A 16,621-nucleotide genomic window follows, 5' to 3' on the forward strand; every position below is an offset into this window, starting at 1 on the left:
GGACCAAAAAGACAACAAAGGATTAGATGGTAAGTGATTACCAAATGAATTAGTTTTACACATGATTATTGCCCAAGTATTTAACTCATTAGCTAACTCATCAATTTGATCCATAGTATATGGAGTAATAATTTTATTGGAAGAAATTCCAAACACTCCCTTTGCTGCTTTTATTCCTTTGAGTATTAATTGTCCTACAGCCTCAGGATACCTAGTAAGAGTAGTGTTAGGAGAATAAGATAAATGTATCCACAATAATGGAACTTCTTGCCAAAATACTCCTGTAGGAATATTTTTGTTGGTTTTACAATAAATAATAAAGGCAAACTTATATCAATTCTATCCAAATGCATATTTTCCATATATGTTTCAATAATTTTTAATGCCTTTCTTGCTTCAGGTGTTAACATGCAGGGTGAATTTGGATCTGATAGACCTTTTAGGATATCAAATAAAGGTCCCAATTCTCCTGTTGGTATGCCTAGATAAGGCCTTATCCAATTTATGTCTCCCAATAACTTTTGAAAGTCGTTAAGTGATTTGGGTTGATCTACTGGTATTTGAATTTTTGGTGGACAGACCATAGTTGAGGATAATAGAACTCCTAAATAATTAATTGGAAAATTTAATTGTACTTTATCTATTGCTATCTCTAGATTATAAGTTTTTAATAAATTTGTAAGTGTGGCATAACATTCTAGCAATGTGTTTTTATCTTTGTGTGCTAACAATACATTATCCATATAGTGAAATATTTGTAGTTCAGGATTTTGATTTCTAAGTGGCTGGATTGCTTTGTTAACATAAATTTGACACATAGTTGGGCTGTTAGCCATTCCTTGAGGGAGTACTTTCCATTCATATCTCTGATCAGGACCTTCATGATTCAGTGCAGGGATAGTAAATGCAAAACGTGGACTATCCTCAGGATGAATTGGAATTGAAAAAAAAAAACAATCTTTAATATCTATAACTAAAACACATCAGGTTTTTGGCAAAGCAGACAATTGAGCAGGTCCCATAATAACCATCTCATTATTAATGGCTCTTAAATCTTGTAATAATCTCAATTTACCAGATTTCTTTTTGATTTGACAAAAATGGGAGTATTATGGGGAGATATGGAAGATTGTATATGTCCCTCTGCTAATTGTTGTTTGACCAGGTCATGGGCTACTTGTATCTTTTCTTTAGTCAGGGACCACTGAGGAACCCATACTGATCTTTCTGATTTCTAAGTAATTTTGATTGTCTCAGTGGCCCCTTCTGAAAACCCAATCCATGTCTATTTATTCCTTGATCTATTTGAATTGGTGCTGTTATACCTTGTTCTTGTTCCCCTAATCTTTTTTCTTTCCTAAAACCTTGTCTAGCCCTAGTAGTGGGCGCATTAGGATTGATGTTATTTGTTAATGTCAAACCTAATTGATCTAGGACATTTCGTCCCCATAAATTTATAGGAAGATGATCCAATACATATGGTTGTATAGTTCCTTCACATCCTTCAAGATCCTTCCAATCTAATACCATTGCACTTCTATGGGGATTAGTCGCCACTCCTAAGCCTTGAAGCGTTTGAGTGGCTTGTTGTAATGGCCAATGTTTTGGCCATTCTTCATGAGATATGATGCTAAGGTCTGCACCTATGTCCAGTAGCCCATTAAATTCATGTCCTTGAATATTTAGTTTTAGCATTGGGCAAGAATCTAAATTTAAAGACAGCATAGCCCAATCTACACCTGTGGAGCCTAATCCCCTGGAACCTCTTTCTACAGTACGACTGGAAAATTTATCATGCAGGCTGGGTATTATTAACAACTGTGCTATTCTATCTCCTGGTGAAAATACTGATATACCTCTTGGAGAACTAGCTATAATTTTTATTTCACCTACATAATCAATTACCCCAGGACTTATCATAAGTCCTTTTAGTGTAGAAGAACTGCGTCCCAATAATAAGCCTACTGTTCCTTGGGGAAGAGGTCCTTTTACTCCTGTAGAAATGATTTGAACTCCCATCTCTGGAGTTAGTAGTGCTCTGGTGGAGACACAGATATCCAACCCTGCACTCCCTCTGCTTTGTCTGATGAGGGATTTAATGGATAATGTGTCCTGGGAACTACCCTGATGGTGTTACTGGGTTCCTCCATTGCCCCATATATTTGTGCTTGTGGGCCCCAGAGCATTGGGCCCCCCCAGTCCATTTTTTGGCAATGGAGCCTGATGCCTTTCTCCATGATATCGTGGGTAAACACCTGGTCCTTGTCTGTTTTTTGATAACAGAATACCCTCTATGGTGGTTTGAGAACGGCATTCATTAGCCCAATGTCTCCCTCTATGGCATCGTGGGCAAATACCCAGTATTCTATTCCTTTGGTACCTAGTTTTATTAAACCCTTCTCCTATGGGGCAATTCCTTTTAAAATGTCCTGTTTGTTCACAATTGTAGCATGTTTTTGGCCTGGCATCTAAAGCCTGTTGTACTGCAGCTGCCAAGACTTGTCCTTGTTCATTAATGTCTCTACATAATTTAATATATGTTTAAATCTTCATGTTTCCATGGTCTAATGACCTCTCTGCAGCAATGATTCACTTGCTCATAAGCCAGTTGTTTTATTAATGGCATTGCTTGTTCTGTATCCCCCAAAACTCTGGTAACTGTTTGAATAAGCCTATCTACAAATTCAGCGTAAGGTTCATTAGCTCTCTGTATTACCTTAGATAATTGACTTGTAAATCTCCATGTCCTTGTAAAGTCTTCCATGCCCTAACTGCGTCTGCAGCAATTTGTGCATATATAGCAGGATCATATTCAATTTATTGCCGTTGACCCTCATAAGGTCCTTTTCCTAACAACATATCTAGATTTCTTTGAGGGTAACCGGCTGCTGCATTTCGCCTAGCCGTCTCCATGCAAAACTCCTCATTGGCAACCTTCCATAACAAATATTGTCCTCCATTTAGTACAGATTTACACATGCTAGCCCAATCTGCTGGCGTCATGTCCAAGTTGGTAATGGATTTGACCATGCTTACAGTGAAGGGTGCTTGGGGACCATAGGTTGTTACAGCCTCCTTTAATTGCTTCACTGTTTTGAAAACTAAAGCATGGTGAATTCGCTGCCCTCCTGCCTGCTCAAGTACAGGGCATGCTAATCTTTGAGGTCCTGTCTTAGGATTCCATCTATCAACTACGGGGGTTTAGGGCCACTCAGATGTCTCTATAGGTGGAGCTGTTGGTTGAACTACACCCTCTGGTGATAGAACGGTGTTAGTAGCAGCCTCTTGTTGTAGCTTTTTCCCTAATAGCCCCTTTTCCTTTAAATTTTCTTCCTCTAACTAGCTCGAGAGACCTTCTCTTTTGCTTGATCTAAAATGTCTTTCTCCATGGTCTGAACCTCTAACAATTTACTTAACAGTCTTTTGGTTTGTTTTTTACTAATTTCTAATCTACTATAAAGATAATGCAACCCAACAAGACAACACAAAACAAACCAAAACAGAATGAAACAAAAACAGAACAAAAAATCGTTGTATCAATTTTCTCTTCCTCAGGGCGGAACAATTTCAAACCTTGAGCCAACCATTTTTCCCAGTTTGCCTGAGAAAGTTCTAGGGATAGGCAGCTTGAAATAAAAACAAAATAAATCAAAACAAGAACACATTGTTTTTTTAAATGGTTACCCATTCTCTCGCCTTCCCTCAAGGGCGAGCAATTTCACTTACCTCCGAGCTTCAGGCGTTCCCTGCACGGGCCGCCAAATGCCGCAGTCTGACTGGGCACAAAATCAGGAGCCACTCAAGCAGGAACGAACTTTATTTCCAAATCTCCCACCAATGCCACGCACGCAACCTTCTCCGGGGACACACTACACCAACAGGAAATCCCTCCTCCGGAATTCCCTCCTACCTCACTTCCCCAACCAATGGGAACTCTTCAGGAGTCCTGTGAGAGCTCCAAAGTAACAGGCAGAGAAGGACAGCAGGGGTCTAATCTCCAATTGAATGCACATCTTAACATTATCATTATCATCTCAATGGCTTGCTGGCGTCACCTTTCAACCAAAAATGCCACCCAAAAATGCCACGTGTCATTCCTATGGCTCTCAGCAGGTGGGTTTTTGCCAAGAGCAACTGCCAGCAGCCATCAAACAGCTACAGTGGAGCCATGCTGGGCAGAAATCCAGAAGGAACACCTGGGCACAGGAGTGAATCATCCTGGGGGCTTGAGCCTATAGTTCAATCAGGCTTCAGTTTTCTTTTCTTGATCTATTTCTCAGTGTCATTCCCCTGAAATTTGCTTCTCAGATTTGAAGGTTATAATAGGCCAGGTTTACCAGGACCATTCAGACCCCAGAACAGCTGGAAGGGGCTGGAGGTCCTTACTGCAGGCCTCAAATCCCCAAGCTGGCATGTGTTTAATCAATGATGAAGACTGATAGGCTGCAACTTTGCTCTGCCCTCACTGACCACTAGAGCAGCATCTGTGACCCTCAAACTACAAGTGTCCTGCTCTCTAAGGGTGAAAAGTCTTATGAGAGCTCCTCCCCTTCAACATGCTTTCTGCAAATCTGCTCAGAGTTTACTAAGGATCAATCACAGGCCTAAACTATTCCCCTACATCCCTGGACTTTCACTGAATGGAGTGGTAAGCTAAGTTCCTTATCAGTATTTTGCCCACACCAAAGGAGACTCCTGCTTTGGGCAGAACTTAAGGGTCACAAAGATCAATATGTGGCAAGTACAGAATGTTGGGCTACAGGCTGCTTGATGAGGATTCCAGTCCCAACTCTGCTAACAAACTACTTATAGAAACTTAGTCAAGTCACTTAACTTTCCAGACTGACCTAAGGCGGATGAAAAGGAAAAAAAAAAAAAAAATTAGTTAAAAAAATCCTGGAAGCCCTGAAGCAGGCGAGGCCCGGGGGAGGGACACAAAAAACAACTCTAGGTTTGGAGGCTGAAAAGTCTTAAGTCAAAAGTTTCAGGAAAATTTAATGATTATTCATTTTATATTTAAATTCATAAGTCACACACACTTTATGACTCTGGTAGAAACTCTGAAAGAAAAGATCAAAAGCGTACCCCATAGGAGAATCTGTTTATGAACCCATCTTTGCTTTCCAATCCTAAATAGGAACATCTGACCCAGCACCCTCTGGGAAAATCAACCTTTGATTCGGAATTGTTGCTCAATAATGATTATTTTGGTCACAGCCACACACCATCAGCCCACCAGGAAGTCTGAGGGGAGGCAAACAGCCAGGAGGACAGAGCCTTCTTCTCTCACCAGGAAGCAATTCCAGCTCCAAGCAAGAGATGCATGACAAGGTGCTACAGGGAGAAAGATAATTTAGCCATTATGTTTTTAGAGTTAAGAAACACCCTCGGTTCAATCGTGGAAGCCCTTAAGTGTCACTGGTGCCTGGAACCAAATGTAATCCTCTGAATCCAGGGCTGGAATAGAAGGTCTGCCACAGGACAGGGTCACAGTGAGTTTGTGGCCGCGGCTAGGCACTCGGTAATTGAGCTTGGGTCGAAACCAATCTTCTCCGCAGTCACGGTGCCCCTGTGCCATAACAATGGTGCCCATGAGTGGAGGAGCCTGTAGCTCACTAAAGGCATCAGCCATGAAAATGGCCCGGAAGAGACGGCGCAAACAAGCAGCTGTGCTCAGGTTCTGGTCCATGCTGAAGGGGACCAGCCTGGACAGGTCAAGTTCATAGAACTCCTTGGGGCTTAGGGCACTGCCCCCGAGGAGGATCAGCACCCGTGGTACTAGTGTCCGGGCAAAGAAGTCTTCTAAATGGCTGAGGACACTCTCCAGTTCCGCCAGTGCTTGTTGGCATTTCCTGCTGCTTGCCTCAGTGGTGACTCGAGGTTTCTTCCTCACTGCATTCTCTGCCTGTGAGGAGAAAGAATAGTGAGAGAGAAGGACTTGATAAGGGGAAGCTAATGCCCTCTGAAGAACACGGCTGGGTTTTGTAGACAGCTTTCAGGACTGAATTTCTAGCTCAATTAACTGCCATAAATATACAGTGGGTTTTATCAGAGGGCATTATGCTGAAAAAGAAAATATATTCTTTGTACAAAGCCATAATTTATATGCACTCAGAACAACAAAGACAATATCCTGAAGCTGATGGGAATTGAAAATAAGGAACTAAAACAGTCAAGGACACTCCATGGCATAGTTGAAGTAGCAAATTTCTGTTTTACGGGGAGTTTTTAAGAATGAATATTATTTGGACTAATAAATTCTGGAGTAGGTCCTCTAGTTAAACATGACAAATTAAATACAAGATTATTAATTACTTATTTTTATGTGGTGCTGAGGATTGAACCCAGGGCCTGGTACGTGCTAGGTGAGCACTCTACCACTGAGCCCCAGGACAAATTTCTAAGAAAATTTTTAAGGAAATACTTTACTCTCTTTTCAAAGGAAAGAGAGCAAGAGACACCCCCCCGCCCAGAGAGAATAGGCAACATTGGCCAAAGGCAACAACAAAGTTTTGAAAGGTAGACAGAAAGTAGATAGAAAAGGGTGAGTTGTAGTGTACTTGCCTAGCATGTGCAAGGCCCTGAGTTTGATTCCTAGCACTGCTAAAAATAAAAAAGGGTAAGAGAAAAAGAAAAATGGAGCTTGGGTTGTGGCTCAGTGATAGAGCACTTGCCTAGCAGGTGTGAGGCACTGGATTCAATTCTCAGCACCACATATAAATAAATAAATGAATGAATGAAATAAAAGTCCACCAATAACTAAAAAAAAGAAGAAGGTAAATGGAAGAGTTGAGAGTTCAAGTGGGGGTGAGGTTGTAGCTTTGCAGTAGAGTACTCGCCTAGCACGTGTGAAGCGCTGGGTTAGATCCTCAGCAGCACATAAAAATGAAATAAAGGTACTGTATCCAACTACAACTAAAACAAAATATTTTTTTTAAAAAAAAGAACTCCTTGGGGCTTAGGGCACTGCCCCTGAGGAGGACCAGCACTCGTGGTACTAGTGTCCGGGCAAAGAGGTCTTCTAAATGGCTTCTAGAAGACAAACTCAGTGGGTTGTAGCTCAGTGCTAGAGCGCTTCTTAGCATGCGTGAGACACTGGGTTCAATCCTCAGCACCACATAAAAAAAATAAATAAATAAAGGTCTAACAAAAAAAATTTTAAAGGAGGGGACAGATTTCAAGAGAGCAAAATGCCAAGTACTGACAAAGCAGATGCCCACAAAAAACAAATTCACACTGCAAAACCCCAGAAAGATTCAAGAACTGGTAATATTCTTAGGAGAAGGCAAGAGTAAGCATAGGGAGACCGAATAAAACTATGTGAGGAGGCTTATACGGCCTGCAATTTCCTCCTCCATCCAATACTATGTTCAGGAAGTTTCCCAAAGAGACCACCAGGTTCCTACTCAATCTCTTTTAAGGAAAGTCATTAGTGCAAAAGGCCCAGGCACATGCACAGAGCTTGCTATAACTCGTTCTGAAATATTCACCAGACTCAGAATAAAAACTTTCAACATGAAAGATACCAAAAAAAAAAAAAAAAAAAAAAAGGGCAAAGAATTCTGAAAGAAAGAGAAACACTGCAATGAACAGAGAAAAATGTCAAACACACATTAAAAATCTTCAGGTAATAGAAATTCAAACAGTCATGAAACAACAATATGTTATTTTAAAAGAAGATGGAAAAAATGAAGAAGGTGCTCTTAAGAATATTATCACTAGCTGGGGGGAGTTGCACACACCCATAATGGGGGAGGGTGGCTAAGGCAGAGTATCACAAGTTTGAGGCCAGTCTCAGAATCTTATTAAGAACCTGTTTCAAAATAAAAAACTAAGGTGCTGGGGTTGGGGCTCAGTGGTAGAGCACTTGCCTAGCATATGTAAGGCACCAGATTTGATCCTTAGCACCACATATAAATAAATAAAATGAAGGCCCATCAACAATTTAAAATATTCATATTAAAAATAAAATAAAATAAAAAGGTCTGGGGATATAGCTCAGTGATGGGGAGTTCAATCCCCAGTACCAAAAAAAGAGGAAAGAATACTAGAAATGTTAATCAAGAAGTCCCCTCGTGAGGCTGGAGTTGTGGCTCAGTAGTATAGCACTTGCCTAGCATGTGTGAGGCACTGGGTTTGATTATCAGCACCACATATAAACAGATAAATAAAATCAATTATACTTATTTTTTTAAAAAAAGAGAAGTAAGGCCAGGCGTCATGGCACATCCCTATAATCCCAGAGGCTCAGGAGGCTAAGGCAGGAAGATCATGAATTCAAAGCCAGCCTCAGTAAAAGCAAGGTCTTAAGCAACTCAGTGAGATCCTATCTCTAAATAAAATACAAATATGGCTGGGGATATGGCTCAGTGGCCGAGTGCTCCTGAGTTCAATCCCAGTACCAAAAAAAGAAGTCCCCTAGTAAGTAGATTAAAAAAAAAAAAAAAAAGATGAAAATTTGAAAAGAAGTTAGAATTTAAAGAGCCAGTTTCAGGGCTGGAGGGCTCAGTGGTAGAGCACATGCAGAGAATGCACAAGACATTGGGTTTGATCCCCAGTACCACATATACACATTTAAGAGCCAGTTTATGCCAGATATGGTAGCATGTGCCTGAGAGTCTAGTGACTCTGGAGGCTGAGGCAGGAGGATCCCAAGTTCAAGGCCAACCTCTCAGCAACATAATGAGGCCATGTCTCAAATTAAAAAAAAGGGGGGGGGAGGGGCTCAGTGGTAAATCCACTGAGTTCAATCCCCAGTACCAAAAAAAAAAAAAGCAAAAAAAAAAAAAAAAGCTAGTTCATGAAGTTCAAAAGCAACAACACATAATAAGAGTTTCTTTCTTTTTTTGACAAATATAGACATTATGTAATGTTCAAATCATGGTAAGCATGTCTATCTCCTCGAATGTAGTTTCCTTATGGTGAGAAAATTGAGCATTTATAGACTGATCTTGACCATCGTGAAAAGGAAGATTTGGAAATGTTAAGTAAACATTGTGACCTTTGCCGGTGAATGGATGGAACTGGAGACTATCATGCTAAATGAAATAGTCCCCAAAGGTCAAAGGTTTTCTCTGCTATGTGGACACTAATCAAAAGAAGGTGGAGGGGGATTAAAAAAATAATAGAAGAAATATCAGTGGAGTAGACCAAGAGAAATGAAGGGGAGGGAAGAGGGTTGGGGTTGGGAAAAAGAGTGGAATGAATCTGACCTAACTTTCCTACATATATATATTTTTATATATATGAAAATATCCCAATGAATCTCACCATCATGTACATCCACAAGACACTAATTTTTTCTTTAAGTAAGTAAATAGCAGAAAGATCAATAGAGAGAAGGAAACATGGGGAGGGAGGTGGAGAAGGGAAGGGGAAATACGGGGGACGAATTAGAGCAAATTATATTCTGTGCTTTTGTAATGATGTCAAAATAAATTCTCTTGTCATGTATAACTACAAAGAACCAATAAAAAAATAAATGCTAAGTAAAATATATATATATATATATATTATTTACATTTTAGTTTTCGGCAGACACATCTTTGTATGTGGTGCTGAGGATCGAACCCTGCCGCACCCATGCCAGAAGAGTGCGCTACCGCTTGAGCCACATTCCCAGCCCCCATAATAATAGTTTCCAAATAGAACAAGATAAAAAGTAAGGAGGGTCAGACAACCAAAGACTGGAGTAGAAAGAAAGTGACTAAAGCCCTTAGAACTGCTTAGGCTAATAGGAGCCTTGGAAATAAAATTGTTTGATTTTCTTTTCTTCTTTTTTTTTTTTTTTTTTTTTTGGCAGTACCAGGAGCACTCTACCACTGAGTTATATCTTCAGCCCTTTTTAAAATTTTATTTGGGGCTGGGGATGTGGCTCAAGCGGTAGCGCGCTCGCCTAGCATGCGTGCGGCCTGGGTTCGATCCTCAGCAGCACCACATACCAACAAAGATGTTGTGTCCGCCGAGAACTAAGAAAAATAAATAAATAAATAAATGTTAAAACTCTCTCTCTCTCTCTCTCTCTGTCCCCCTCTCTCACTCTCTCTTTAAAAAAAAAAAAAAAAATTTTATTTGAGGGGCTGGGGATGTGGCTCAGCGGTATTGCGCTCGCCTGGCATGCGTGCGGCCCGGGTTCGATCCTCAACACCACATACCAACAAAGATGTTGTGTCCGCCGAGAACTAAAAAATAAATATTAAAAATTCTCTCTCTCTCTCCTCTCTCACTCTCTCTTTAAAAAAAAATAAATAAATAAAAATAAAATAAAATAAAATTTTATTTGAGACAGAGTCTAAGTTGCAGAGGCTGGAACTCAGCCTCCAGAATTACTGGGATTCGGGAAAGGGGCTGGGAGCACCAAGTTCTGCCCTGAAGGTTTCATCTTTTCTACCAGTTTTCCCAATAATTTTGACTCAAAGCCTGTGCATACCTGGGGAGAAGGTTTTCGGTAGAAGTGTTTAAGCTGTTCATAGGGCAGAGGGAGTTGCTGGCGTTGGTACATGATATGCTTTAAAAGTTCACAAGTAAACCGACAGCAGCCTTCCTGGCTTACAGGCCCAGGAAACACCACTGGTACCAAGCAGTCTCTGGAGCAAAAGGGCTCCGAAGGGTTGGAAGGTTCCTGGGCAGAGGTGGTCTCAAGTAGATCTATCTGAGTGGCGTTGGTTTCTTCCGACTTCTCATACCACTCCAAATCTAGTGAGGGAAAAGGATAAAAAGTGAGAAAAAATTAAAAATTTAAGAGGTCAAAGTTAGTCTTCTCATTCCTGATGGTCACCATATCAGCCACTGTGAAGGGGGGACCCGGAGGCACGGATATAATCTTGGCAACCTCCTGCGTGGGAAGATTCCTGATCCCTGTCTAAAGTGACTTGAAAGATGGCAGCAGAGTAGAGGGGATTTCGGAGGCAATGACTAACGCTCCGCTCGCGGCGGACCCCGACCTGGGAAAATGAGTCCAAAGTGTGGTTAAGCGGGGTTCAGAACCCTGAAAGTAAGACAGAAAGCGAATCAACTCGACGCAGCGGAGGGAGTCGAGCCCGATTGGGGCGGAGCACCCGCATAGGGTAGACGGGCCGAAGAAAGGGCCAAGGAAGGGACTGACAGGCGGCAGAAGGCAAGAAACACGTCCTCAAGGCTCCCCAAGCTCTGCACCCTAGGCCTTACCAGGGACTGCAGCAGGGGACAGCACTTTCGGCTCCGCCGCCGCCATCACCACTGACTCCCTCTGCTCCCTGCGGTTAGAATGGGCGCCCTGCGGAGCATCATGGGACGTTCGGACTCCACATCCGGTTCGGCTGGACCGGAAGCAAGCAAAGCGCCACCGCCCTGAGTTAAAGGCCGGGCGGAGTTCAGAGTTGAGTTCTGCCCTCAGCTCTTGCAAACCCTGCTACGGATATGCCTTGCCCTTCCCCCGCAGGAAACCAGGCCCTCTCGGCCACTGGGCTCTGCCTTCTAAAGGATACCGCACTCACGCATCCATTCCCTCCTGGGTTCACTATTCACTGTCCATCTGCTTTGTGGCCAGGCTCAGGCTTTGTGCTGCCAGGCTCAGTCGCAAACAAGTCAGGCGCGCCAGCTACAGATATTTAGGAACTCCATTTGGAATAGAGATAGGTATTTGACAGTCCTCGGTATGGAAGTGGATAAGATCACGCAGGAAAAGCATATAAAATGAGAATGGGGTAGGATACTGAAAATATTAATGTTTATGAGATGTTGAGAACAACCTGTGGAAGAATCTGTACCCACATAAGTATAAAGAAGAATAGACAAGTTCAGATCATGGAGACCAAGGGAAAGGTATATTTTAGGAAGCAGGGAATAGAGGTCAAAATAACTATAAAAGTACAATGGTTAAAATACTGTGATACTGGGCTGGGGAGATAACTCAGTGATAGCATGTACAAGACCCCAACACCACAAACCAACCAAACAAAAACACAGTAGTTTTGGCCCAAGAATAAACAAGAGTTCAGAAACAGAATCTGAATTGGACTCAAAGTCCCAGTGACTCAGGAGGCTGAGACAGGAGGATCATAAGTTCAAGTCCAGTCTCAGCAACTTGGCAAGTCCCTAAGCAACTTTGTGCCCAAAATTAAAAAAAAAAAAAAAAAAAAAAAGGGTGGGGGGGGCTAGGGATGTGTCTCAGTGGTTAAGCACCCATGGGTTCAATCTACAGTACCCAAATAAATAAATAAATAAATAAAATCTGTATATGTAGTCTAATGGTGACTTTTCAAAGCAAATAATGTGAGACAACTGTATCTATTTAAAAATTGAGGGCTGGGGATGTGGCTCAAGCGGTAGCGGGCTCGCCTGCATGTGTGTGGCCCGGGTTCGATCCTCAGCACCACATACAAACAAAGATGTTGTGTCCGCCGAAATTGAAAAATAAATATTAAAAAAGAAAAAGTTCTCTCTCTCTCTCTCTCTCTCTCTTTAAAAAAAATATAAAAATAAATAAAATTGATTTTGGTCTATCATACACTACAAAAAAATAAATTCCAAATGAATTAAATATCTAAACATAAAAATAAACCTCAAAGCAAGCTGGACGTGGTGGCACAAGCCTGTAATTACAGCTACTTGGGAGACTGAGACAGGAGGATCACAAATTCCAGGCCTGTCTGGGCAACTCAGCAATATCCTTTCTCAAATTTTTTTTAATATTTATTTTTTAGTTATCGGTGGGCACAACATCTTTGTTTGTATGTGGTGCTGAGGATCGAACCGGGGCCGCACTCATGCCAGGCGAGCACGCTACCGCTTGAGCCACATCCCCAGCCCCCACCTTTCTCAAATTTTAAAAAATATAAAAACCTCAAAAAAAACTACTAGAAACAGACTGGGGGCATAGCTCAGTGGCATACCATGTTCTTAGCATGCACTAAATCCCTGGATTTGATCCTTGGGGTGAAGGGATGTTGCTCCTAGAAGAAATATTGGGGAATAATGTATAATCTAGGAGTGAGTTGGCTTAGGGATGACACAAAACCAAGGAAGCATAAAGAGAAAGATTGCTGTCTGAATTCAAAACATATACAAAGGTACTATACACAGAAATTAATGACTAATTACAGAGCAGGAAAAATGCTTGCATGTGACCTGTGTATCCATATATGGGATATATATATCCCATAGCCAACCACCTCATAAGCAATCCTTCCAGGAAACTAATCACACACACCACTTTCCATTGCCCAGGATCCTGATCTCCTGAACAGATATTCCTGTTCAGGCTACTTCTCTGCCAGCCTTCACTTCTATTTGTGGTAGGTAAGGTTGTTTAAGAATGGGCTCTCAGAATGGGTTATCTTCTGCTATCTTTTAAAAGAAATTCTCCATACAGGAGTCAAGGGGATTGGAATGAATGAAGTAAAATTGTGTGTGTTGGGCTTGGCTGCTGAAAGATCCATGTACATGAAAAGATGGGTGTGATCAGTCAAGTGCAGCAGGCTCTGGGTATCAAAAGGAACCAGAACTGGTTGTAGTGATAATGTTGGGGTGTGGGTTTATCTCTTGCTTCCCATCCCAATCCTTTTTGAGCTCTGAGTTTTCTACTCTCAGTCTCTAACAGCAGTTTTCCTAGTGCCCCTATGCCCTTGTTAGTGTTCACCTCTACAACATAGCCTTTCCCTCAATCACACAGGATTTCAAAGAGTCACATAAGCCTTCAGCCATTGAAGACCCATATAATTGGCTGGACATGCTAGGTCCATAATTGCTGACTTTAGTCCTTCTGCTCTCACTGCTTTGGGGAGTTATGCCATGTGGACAGTAACTGTGTCATCAGTAGACCTGCCTCTCTCTATGTGGACCCAGGAAGAAGCCATGGACTCCACCAAGTCTGAACCCCTACAGGGATCACCAGAGGTAAGTCACTGTTGCTGCTTTTAGTTTTCCAAGGAAAACTGAGGTCTGAAGGCACAAACTGTTTTATTTCCTGGCTGTGTATGAACATCTCCTTGTTTGTAAAGAGAGGGAAATGTGAGAAGTGAGTCATGAAACAGCCATAGGGCTGGGAATTGAACCCTGGCGTCCTGACTCCCAGCCCAGCAATTCTAACTGCTTCTCCACCCTGTATTTCTGGTGTCTTGTACACTGTTTTGTCGCTGGATGTGTTTACTCTATGTGTTTATTCTATGCTGACTGAGTCCTAAAGAGAAGGGGAGAGGTCTTGGCAAGAAAGTCGAAAGTCAAAAGTCAACAATACCCTGGGGCCCTGGGCCAAGTTTCTATTCCCGGGCACTTCCCCTGCCCTCGCGGTGGTTGATGTAACCCGAGCTCCAGTCCCGCCCCAAGTAGAGGCCGAGCCCTTCCTACAGCCCTGGCAGTTTTAAAACCAAGCTCAGTTCTCCAGGATTGGTTCGGCCTCAAAACAAAGGGGACGGGGATACTTGCGGCGGGCAGCTGGCTGGTTTATAGGTTCAGGTCTCGTGTCGGGGCCACCGCGGGGCCTGAGGCTGCTAAAACCAGCCCCCGGACGGTGCCAGCCCAGTAATAAAGCAGTGACTACTGTGTAAAGGTGGCATAATCATCGCCACAAAACTTCCGTAATTAGGCTAAACACCATTCGCCTCCGCCCTGGCGTTCGCCCTGACTCACCCCGACAGCACGCCGGCCATCGGGAAAGAAAACAAGCAGAGGTGGACCTGGCAGGCTGGAGGGACCAGTCTCCCGGAATTCTGCCGCTCTCTAGGTCCAAAACCTGTTGTCTGGCATCCGCAGTAAGAGGTCATAACCAGGGGGGTCCACAAAGCTCGATTCTGATGTAAGCCCTTCTCTGCCGGTGACCGCCCAGATCCTCAGGCCTCGGGGCTTTCAACTGCCCGCGCCCCAAGCCCTAGAAAAAGACCGCTCTGAGCGCGGGCACTGGGAACCGGACTACAACTCCCTTCGGCCTTTGCGCGCAAAGGCGCGCTCCTTGTCCACGCCCCGAAGCCACCTGTGGCTCCTTGCGCCGCGATGCCTCCTGGAAGCTGTAGGGCGGCGGCGCGCTCTTTTAAGAGAGGTCCAAGGCCCGTGGACTCGATATCCCGTGGTGCCCCGCGGCTGTTTCTGACGCGACCTGGAGGCCAGGGGAGGTGGGGGCGTGGCCTGCACAGCGCCCCACCCCGCTCTCCTCTGGCTGGCCGACGCGGCGGTGGCAGTAGGGGCGGCGGCGGCGGCGGTGGTGGTGGCAGGGGGGAGGGGTCGGGCGGGGGGCTGGCGGCAGCGGCGAATGGACTCGCGGGTATCTGAGTTATTCGGCGGCTGCTGCCGGCCCGGAGGGGGCCCGGCTATGGGCGGAACCCTCAAGGCTAGGGGGGCCGGCGGCAGTAGCGGCTGCGGGGGCCCGAAGGGTAAGAAGAAGAACGGAAGAAACAGAGGGAGCAAAGCCAACAACCCCCCGTACCTGCCCCCTGAGGTGAGCCCCTAAGAAGTGACTGGGCGAGAGGAAACTACTCCTCCCGTCTCGGGACTCTAGGGAGGCGGGACAGAGAATTGGCCCCCCTTCCGGTGTCAAGACCCCAGAGAGGAGGGGTAGGGAAAAAGAACCGCTCCTTCCGGTCCCGGGACCCCGGGAAGTATGTTAGAGACTTCACGTACCCTCCGGGAGAGTGCTTACCTCGATTACCCCAGAAGGAGAAATGGGGAAAGGGGATCCCATCCCCCTGGGAAGAGGAGGGTAGAACGTTCCCACCCGCTTGCCTGTGCTGCAGCTGGAACGAGGAGGCAGGCAGAATAACCACTACTTTTTCTAAACTTGTTGCGCAGGGAGGAATGGAGTAGCCTGGAAAAGAGCAATACGTTCCCTCTGTATCCCTCAGTATACATACACATAAAACCAGACAACAGTTAGACTTCGTCCTCTGCCCTTTGCCTGTCCTATGACAGGGTGGGGACAGGGAAGAACCTCCACACACAGGCACCATCTGTTCTTATGTCAGAAAGTGACTACTTTGTTCCTACCTCTCAAGATAGGAGGGCCCAGGAAAAAAAGCCTAAATCAGTGGTTACCACACTTTAGTGCACCAGAGTCACCAGGATTGCTGGCTCCACTCCTAGAATTTCTGACTCAATAGGTAAGGGATGGACCTGAGAATTTGTACTTCTTACCAGTTCCCTTGTGATGCTAATGCTTCTGGACCTGGGAGCACACTTTGAGAACCACTGGTCTAGATTGTTATCTTTATGCCACATTTCTGATGCCAGCCTTCCTAATTCTCTATTTCTAGCAAAAAATGATAAAAAGATTTCTGGAAGGTCTTTGTTGATGGGGAAAATTTCCCTTATACTCCATGGGATGGAGATTATAGGTGAAGACCACCTATTAGGGCCTTGAAGGGATAGAATGATACAGAAAGGAAAGAGGAGGAGTGTAGAAATTGAGAATGACAGAACAGGCAAAATCCATAACCTTTTGCATTGGAGAAGAGAAGCCTCAGGCAAAAGGATGCTTCTGTGCTGTGCTACCACCTGGAAGAGGGGATATTCGTGATTTCACCTCAACTGAGGCATGAGGTTTAGTGGACAGGAGGCAAGAGCCATAGGGAGTCAAGTTTATGGAGCCTGTCCCCTTTATTACATTTTCTAAGTTCTTTTGTTTGTCTTAACCCCATTTTTGGAGTTCTGCACC

At 43.9% G+C, this 16,621-nt stretch overlaps 2 protein-coding genes across 5 annotated transcripts in view; one reads left to right on the forward strand and one right to left on the reverse strand.

The window, feature by feature from the left end:
• Nucleotides 1-4,970: 4,970 nt before the first annotated feature.
• On the reverse strand, nucleotides 4,971-15,943 carry Mad2l1bp (MAD2L1 binding protein). Of its 2 annotated transcripts, none has more exons than XM_078019966.1 (3): nucleotides 15,611-15,943; nucleotides 10,430-10,695; nucleotides 4,971-5,905 (listed from the first exon to the last, which is right to left on the reverse strand). In XM_078019966.1, the coding sequence occupies exons 1-3, from the start codon at nucleotides 15,915-15,917 to the stop codon at nucleotides 5,393-5,395; spliced, it is 1,086 nt and encodes a 361-aa protein (XP_077876092.1). In that variant the 5' UTR covers nucleotides 15,918-15,943; the 3' UTR covers nucleotides 4,971-5,392. The 2 variants fall into 2 exon arrangements, with proteins under 2 accessions (XP_077876092.1, XP_005318693.1); XM_005318636.5 differs by lacking the exon at nucleotides 15,611-15,943 and adding an exon at nucleotides 11,167-11,892.
• The window catches only part of Gtpbp2 (GTP binding protein 2), a 40,781-nt gene continuing 39,346 nt past the window's right edge, over nucleotides 15,187-16,621 (forward strand). For 2 of the 3 annotated variants that reach the window (XM_078019960.1, XM_040282719.2), the window contains exon 1: nucleotides 15,187-15,409. In XM_078019960.1, the coding sequence (XP_077876086.1) occupies nucleotides 15,224-15,409 (186 nt within the window). In that variant the 5' untranslated portion in view covers nucleotides 15,187-15,223. The remainder of the gene's footprint in view (nucleotides 15,410-16,621) is intronic. The other variant, XM_005318637.4, reaches the window with a different exon arrangement.

This window comes from Ictidomys tridecemlineatus, chromosome 8 (genome assembly GCF_052094955.1).
Source record: "Ictidomys tridecemlineatus isolate mIctTri1 chromosome 8, mIctTri1.hap1, whole genome shotgun sequence".
NCBI lineage: Eukaryota > Metazoa > Chordata > Mammalia > Rodentia > Sciuridae > Ictidomys > Ictidomys tridecemlineatus.

What these genes read in the sequence shown, in the direction of transcription:
- Mad2l1bp (XM_078019966.1), bottom strand. Translation starts at nt 15,917, where the DNA reads ATGGTGCCTGTGTGTGGAGGTTCTTCCCTGTCCCCACCCTGTCATAGG. An exon ending in CTCCTTCTGGGGTAATCGAG is followed by an intron (nt 10,696 to 15,610) that starts GTAAGCACTCTC and finishes TTCCCTCACTAG; the next exon opens with ATTTGGAGTGGTATGAGAAG. An exon ending in ACCGAAAACCTTCTCCCCAG is followed by an intron (nt 5,906 to 10,429) that starts GTATGCACAGGC and finishes TTCTCCTCACAG; the next exon opens with GCAGAGAATGCAGTGAGGAA.